General features: G+C 33.5%; 2 protein-coding genes and 1 long non-coding RNA gene across 4 annotated transcripts in view; 2 read left to right on the plus strand and 1 right to left on the minus strand.

The window, feature by feature from the left end:
* The window catches only part of LOC122254164 (NAD(P)H oxidoreductase RTN4IP1, mitochondrial), a 10,181-nt gene extending 9,179 nt beyond the window's left edge, over positions 1–1,002 (plus strand). For both annotated transcript variants that reach the window (XM_043017752.2, XM_043017830.2), the window contains exons 9-10: positions 1–110; positions 646–1,002. The exon at positions 1–110 is cut by the window's left edge and continues 16 nt beyond it. In XM_043017752.2, the coding sequence (XP_042873686.2) occupies positions 1–110; positions 646–750 (215 nt within the window). In that variant the 3' untranslated portion in view covers positions 751–1,002. The remainder of the gene's footprint in view (positions 111–645) is intronic.
* Positions 1,001–6,107, minus strand: Ak6 (adenylate kinase isoenzyme 6). Its single transcript, XM_043017952.2, has 4 exons — positions 5,945–6,107; positions 4,114–4,265; positions 1,697–1,842; positions 1,001–1,220 (listed from the first exon to the last, which is right to left on the minus strand). The coding sequence occupies exons 1-4, from the start codon at positions 5,973–5,975 to the stop codon at positions 1,028–1,030; spliced, it is 522 nt and encodes a 173-aa protein (XP_042873886.1). The 5' UTR covers positions 5,976–6,107; the 3' UTR covers positions 1,001–1,027.
* Positions 6,108–6,270: 163 nt separating this feature from the next.
* Positions 6,271–7,500, plus strand: part of LOC147471710 (uncharacterized) — a 1,544-nt gene continuing 314 nt past the window's right edge. The window contains exons 1-2 of the long non-coding RNA XR_015191101.1: positions 6,271–6,621; positions 7,196–7,500. The exon at positions 7,196–7,500 is cut by the window's right edge and continues 314 nt beyond it. This is a non-coding gene — a long non-coding RNA (uncharacterized LOC147471710). The remainder of the gene's footprint in view (positions 6,622–7,195) is intronic.

A 7,500-nucleotide genomic window follows, 5' to 3' on the forward strand; every position in this document is an offset into this window, starting at 1 on the left:
CATGTCGAAATGTAACTTCCTTGTCAGAAGGCAAGGCATATAAATGGGCTTTCTACATGCCAAACCCATTTGCATTAAAGGAGATATCCAATTTGATGTCAAAGAATAAGGTAAATACACTCTGTGTAGAAACTACAATTTTTCATAAAGCTTTATACCTATTACATAGATAGCATATTTACAGACAAGAAGCTATCTTCGAATCTATAGACATAATATTTTCAAATTTTTACAAAAAAAATTATATGTTTTTTTTCTGTACATTTAAGGAATTCTGTCAGTACAGTTAATATACCCTGCAACCTAAGCTATTATTTTGATATTCATATCAGTAACATTATAATTTTCAGATCACAGTTAGCTTCCCATTATTCCATTTTCCCTTATAGAGAGTCTCACTATTCTCACCATATCCTTACTATTATCTTTCTTTCTCTCTCTTTTTTCCTCTCTTTTTCTTTCTTTACCAGACTATAGGGAAGAGGATCATGTTTTGGATCATATTAGGAGAGCCAAAACAGGATGCATTGTCTCCTTTCATGCAGAATGTAAATGTACAACGAAATGTACAGTAGTTCTCTTCCATGATCTTGTGTTTAACTCTTACAGTTGAACTCTCCTAACATCAATAATTTTATATTTCAGATTCGACCGGTAATTGACAAAGTATTCCCATTCGAAGCTGCACCAGATGCATATGGTCATGTCATTAATGGTCGTGCTAGAGGTAAAACAGTAATTTCTTTGTAAGAATGGTTTGTAACCTTAATATTCGAAAGGATATTTTAAAATGTTTTCATAAGAAGATTCTGATTACATATGATACAATAAAATGTTCTGTAGTACTTATTCACATATTTTTGTCGTGTGTACATCCTGAATACTTAATAATGTATTCCTGTGGCAAGTTGTACTACACTGCTGAAAACTTATAATAAGCAGTTTGTAGATAGTATGAACATATTCTGTATATTATGAAAGAATTAATAAAACTAAATAACACCTTACAAATTATTTTATTTTAATTTCAAACACCATTTTCCTTCTTCCAAGCTTCAATCCACAAAATAATTTTTTCTATATTACTTTCCATATCTTCCGGAGTGTTTGAAGACAGTTCATGGACCAAATTTTCAGCATAACTATCTTTAGCTTCATCCAAAAGAACTGCCATTATTTCACATTCAACATTTTCTTCTAACTTCTTCCCTTGGTATCCTCTGTAAAAAAAAAAATGGGAATTAGAAATGAAAAGAAATAATGTTTTATCTTTAAAGTAAAATATTTTGAACAATCATGTTAAAAATATTACTTTTATAAACAATCTTAGTATTTCATTAAACTTGGAAAGCAAGTTATAAACTTTTCATATATATATATTTTTTTTTTTCTTCATAATTTGTACACATAAAGATAGAAACTGTGTCTAATCTTTTTGAGTCAAATTTTTTATTTCCTTTTCTAAAAGGATGATATTTTCAAATTCTCCACTTTCAAGTTATCAGTTTTACATGTTACAATATTGACTATGCAGTAAAAACAGTTGAGAGTTACACATTTTGAAAACAATATTGGTGAAATAATGCCAATAATATTGGATGATGATAAATTTTACTAAATTACCAGTAACTGTTGTTAGTCGTTTACATATAATTCTGAAATACAATTTAGTAAATGTGAAGAACTTTACTAGTACCTGGCTGCAAGTCTGTCATAGAGCACAGTGTTGTCAGTTCTGAGTACAAAAACAATATCAAAGAATCTTTCTGGGAAGAATTCACTGCCATGGTAGTCAACAATTTTTCCTCCTTCTTCTATCATATCTTCCATCTCATCTAAAACCTGCAAAATATAAAAATCATTAACATGACTCAATCAACCATTGAAGCAGCAACATTTTCTCCTACTATATCATCCATCTTATCTAATACCTGCAAAAGGTAAAAATGATTAATGTAATTTGACCAACCATGAAAGCAGAAATGTATGAAGATATAGGAAAAGGATATCAACAGCAATTGTCTAAGCTGGTTTTATATTACCTAAATGAAAATCTATACCAATTTTCTGTAAGATTAATTCACTGCAAGTGAGTAAAAATAACATTATGTACTTAGTGCTACTGTATGTAGCACAGATATTAAAAGAATATGAGAAGAAAGGAGGGAGGGAGGGAAAGGGGAAGAGTGCATAGTCTACTGTTGAAAGGAGTTATGCTAGAACCATCGTTTTAATCACTAAAGCTCATTGCCAAAATTGGTATATTAGAAATGGTATGGGAACATATTGTTCTACCATTCAAATAATTTAAGCAAATGCCCCCAAGTATGTTTCCAAGCTGCTGGTCTGCTGCTTGGAAATATTTGCAGTGAGCCTTTATCACTATGGGATTATACTCTATAAGTGTAGCTATGCATGAAACCTCACATACAATATAATCATTCTATACTTTATGTTTGGACAACTGTTGGCCAGAATGTGTAATACATAATTTAGCTGATTACCCTCATTGTGAGGTGTATATACTTTCTATTTCATTGCCTTTAGAAGGTTGTAATAAAGTGATATTGTAGTATATACACCATATTTTTCAAGTGTTTTCTCTTTTTATTAATGTGATACATAAGCCAGAAAAGTGTTTTACACATTTTCTATACACTTCATAACCAATCAGGTCACAACAGATATTTAAGGACGTGGTAATTCGGACACTCAAAATTGATGCTTACAGGGACATCAACATTCAAATTATCAAGAGCATTTTTTTTTTTATTATTACCAAAAATATGTCTTCATAGCTATATTAGGTTAACCAAGCTACTTTCACCCTTTAACGACAGGGCTATTTTGGATCTAAATAGTCAAAATGCTGGGATATTTCAAACACATAAGCCTAATGCCTCGCGATTCTTGCCTGCACTGGCCACGGCCAAGTGCTATATGCCCGATCACCCGGCACGCTGGCCAGGAGGCTAACCACGACAAAATATCTGCCACCACTTGACAGGATATCTTGTCACCCATCATTAAAGGATTAATAATGCCTTATCATAAAGGTGATAATAGTAATAATTATGATTTACCATAAAGCTATACTTCTAAAGAAAATTACAGAGTATAAATGAAGACAGGCAGAAACATTTCAGCCACTTAAATATCATCGCATGTATACATACCATGACACAATGGGCCAAGCTGAGCCATGGCAAATACACATGTTATTTGGGGTTTGGCCTCGTTTTGCCATGGCGTGCGTACATGCTAATCAGTGCCACTGGATTAAATAATTAATCACTTTTAACAATACTTCAGGTATATTACCAAAATTGTATCCAATTTTACACTATGGAATATCTTGAATGTGATTCCATAAATATTGCATTTTCCTCTTTTACACAATGGCCACTTTTAATAAAGTTTTACCTAAAAATTATCATGTACTGATTGCCACCTGCAGTAGCAATTAATGGCAACCTGATGTAACACAATGTTACCAGGAGCATATGTCCCAACTCTACTTATATTGTTTCTGCAAAATATTTTAGTCATTTAGTAGTGGATGTAAAATTAATAAAAAAATGCAAATATATAGGTTAAACCATTGTGTATGGGTGTCATGACATACATGTTGGCACCGATCAGGCCTAAAAGATGGGAGTCAATGCGTACAGGATGCTACATCAGGATCTGCTCACAGTTGAAGCGCGCACACAATCATTAAGTATTATGGCTGTAACGGCACTAGCTCCAGAGCTACAGGGTTCCAAAGTCAGCCTAAACCCACATTTCATAATAAATTTATGGAAAAATATTGTTTGGGTTAGTATGCACTACCCGGAGGGTGGAGAAAACCCTTTCCCCATCCCTCTAATCTTTAGCTGGTGACGCTATTGTTGTAGAATGCCCGCCCTGACAACCAGTTATGTCGTTAGGTGCCCCGTCCGCAATGGGTAAACTTAATCAACTGGTTAATCTAATAAAAAAAACCTTTTGTTTGATTGAAAGCAAAAGCAGCAGAGGTCTTTGTTTTGTAATTTATCAAATATATATGTACATATGTACACAATATCACTCTATCTTCCATGTAAATTGTTAAATATCATCAGCACTTACTTTATCTTCATCCAGGATGGGGCAACCTCTTTCTTCATCATAGCCATCAAAAAAGTTGTTGCATTTTGCAAGGTCTCCAACATTTATCCATTCTAGCCCTGCCCTCTCGGCTAACTGTTGTGCTAATGTTGACTTGCCTACACCAGGCGTTCCTGAAAAGAAAATGTTCAAAGCATTCCATATGTGGCCAGTATGTGAATACTTCCTTCTCTGGCCTGCAAACAGTAGTGGTTCCTCATTCAAGATTCATTCAATATTCAGCTGCAATTACACAAATGGTAATGTATATATAAGATTCCAAACATAAATTTCCACCATCACATTTTCATAGAATTACAAAATTCAAATCTTTACTGAAAATAACAATTATATCAGAAAGAATATAACTGAGAGATAACACTAATATCATAACTGTAATACCATTATGTTTAGTGTGAAGATTTGAGCGATAACTAAACTAAACTGCAGTCTGGCTGGATGTCCTCAAGAGTTAAGTTAAGTTTCAAACCTTGAGAAAGGATCAACCCCACTGAAGCATCCATAAAACACAAGTCTTATTACATTGCCAACTGATGAGGAATTTGAAACTTTCATGAAACATAAAAATAAAATCCCCCATTACAGATGTTTCTTTGTGCACCCCCAATGTTCTTCTCGCACACACCCAAGGGAGTGCACATCACAATTTGGGAAACACTGCCTTATAGTATCATTTTATATGTTTCGAAAACATTACTGTAATTGTTCGGTAATCTTTCTTAATTATGATAATGAGTCATAATATATATATACATATATATATATATAAATATATATATATATATATATATATATATATATATATATATATATATATATATATATATATATATATATATATATATATATATATATATATATACATACTGACTTTTGAATTCTGAATGCTGTTTTGTATACAAAATCCTAACCTAAGACCTAACCTAACTCTAACTAGTTTTGAGGTTAGTTTGGACTGGTTTCTTATTTAGTAATAAACCTTGTGAATATATCATCAATGTGTATTCCATATTACCAATGTATAGCCTGTACTAGAACAAATACTGGCTTGCAGAGGCAAGCTTGTTCATCTATGGGTTGTATTCATTGGTTGCTGTTTAAGACAAAATGAACATTCTAAAATACTTTTTTTTCTGATAGATGGCTCTTTTCCAAACAAGCATCTATCAGGTAAACCAAAAACTCATCAGTCAATTGTTTATCAATGCAGAAAGATCAAAAGAACTCCTGAGAGTATTATATTTCCATATCAAATAACTTCTTTATTTTCATATTGAGCAAGATGTGTCACATGAAAAGTGTTTTAGATTTCATACACTATTTTCTGAGAAAGTAGCATGAACTAAAACTGTAACATTATTTCAATGGGCAAGTTCAGAATCTCTTATCAAAGTCTGTAGATCTGTATATCAAACTATTTAGTGCAGTGTCCTACATAGGTGCTCTTGAATGGTTAAGAGACCCTCATACTGAGTGATGAAATAAGGACCTAATTCAAAGTATATATTGCCAGGATATGCATGATGTAAACTTGTTGGCCTTTTCTGGAGCGCCAAGTGGCGATGCCTTGGCGTCACTGGATATGGACGCATCAATATCAGTTACAAGTAAAAGTTTCTGAATCCAGACATCTAGCTTACATTTAAGCTAAAACAAACATATTTCCTTTTACTACATTGTCATAAACTGCCCCTTTATGTTCTCAGCTTCATCAAATTAAATTCAGGACTTGAACTTTGTCAGTAGTGAAAAGGTATCTGTAAATGGTTATTTAGTATTTGCTCTATCTTACCCGTGATGAGAATATTGGGTCCCGACTTCATGATGAACTATGGCGCATTTACGAACGTACACAACAGTCCTCGCGATGTCCTTCCAAAAGATGAATCGTCAATCCCAGACACACGTGATTCTCACAACGCGCTATGATATGTAAACAAGCGTTCTCGTAGCGCTTGTCATGCGGTATCCGGTTTCCGATAGTCTTATACTTTTGGACTTATTGGATATTGTGTAATAATTCATCATATTAACTTTCATGCTTCGACCTGTATTCAGCAAAAGATATGAGAATATCTAAACATTTTGACATCCACGTGTAACTTAAGGCTTCTTTTGTAGAGTACAAAACAGGGAACGCGTTCTATGTTCCTAAAGACTGAAGGAGGTTGGCCTAATGACGTCATTACTCTCCATAGACGCTGATTGGCTAGTGAGTGCGCTGCCAAGCGTAGGGCGAATTGTGGGAAAAAGTATCGTAGATATCATTTCAAATTACACGCTCCCGAAACAACACAGAGGATCCACCACACACGTATCATACGATGGCGGCCTCATCGAGAGACCAATAGAGATCACGGCTGTAGCTCTGCAGGTCTCCCCAGATGAGAGCAATGAAGTTATGGAAGAGATTGTGCAACCAACTGCAATGTGTGTTGATGTGTATGACGGCTTATGCCTTTGAATAAGGTGGGTTTCCTATTGGTTTGAAGGAAAACCTCTGGCAAAGGCCAACCAACTTCCTTCCTAGTTTTTGTAAACAGTAGTGCAAATCTTTCCATACTTTAGATTTATTTACTATGTGTGCATGGGAAATAAGTTAGACAAATAACAACTACAGTGTAATTGTTGCATTTAAACTTAAATCAGATATTTGGAGAAGGCAGTGTTCATGCTAATCAACTGCGTCATTTTTTTCATAAAACAAATAAGGAAATTTTCCCCAAGATACCATGAGATGCATTTTTAAAGTTCTGTAGGGTCTAGAATTTGTATTTGTTAATCTCTGTAATGTTTTTTTTTTTTTTTTTTTTTTTTTCACATGATGTAAAAGTAATAGTAAATGACTATTATTTAAAGTATTTAACCACAGATTACAATCCTTTTCTGGAAATTCTGTTATCATTTTGATTATACAGTATTTGTATTTTAAGATTAGAAAGTGAAATATATTCATGTAGTATTCATTTACATTTTATAGTAAACATATTTTCTTAGGAAAAAAAAGTCTTTGCTTAGATATGCTTTTTTCTTCTTCATGCAGGGAAGATCATCCGCAACAAGAAGGTTTCATGGAAATTCTGGAGCAAAAAAGTGACTGACTTTTTCAACCACCTAGGAGTTACTAAAAGTTCTTTTGATATGATTATCAAGGAAATCGAAGGGGTATATGGGTCGACCTTCACGTACCAGCCTCAATTTAGGACCAAAGAAGGCCTTGTATATGACACTTTGGTACTTAGGAACTCCTGTTTCACACAGAGAGATATCAGAATTATTTGCAGTATCAAAAAGAGTTACATTTGATTGTGTGCAAAAAATAATAGAAGTGCTGTGCTCTCTTGGCAG

Source organism: Penaeus japonicus, unplaced genomic scaffold (genome assembly GCF_977035675.1).
Source record: "Penaeus japonicus unplaced genomic scaffold, GWHDUDI00000001_assembly GWHDUDI00000006, whole genome shotgun sequence".
Taxonomy (NCBI): Eukaryota; Metazoa; Arthropoda; class Malacostraca; order Decapoda; family Penaeidae; genus Penaeus; species Penaeus japonicus.

What these genes read in the sequence shown, in the direction of transcription:
- Ak6 (XM_043017952.2), bottom strand. Translation starts at nt 5,975, where the DNA reads ATGAAGTCGGGACCCAATATTCTCATCACGG. An exon ending in CCATCCTGGATGAAGATAAA is followed by an intron (nt 1,843 to 4,113) that starts GTAAGTGCTGAT and finishes TATATTTTGCAG; the next exon opens with GTTTTAGATGAGATGGAAGA. An exon ending in TATGACAGACTTGCAGCCAG is followed by an intron (nt 1,221 to 1,696) that starts GTACTAGTAAAG and finishes TTTTTTTTACAG; the next exon opens with AGGATACCAAGGGAAGAAGT.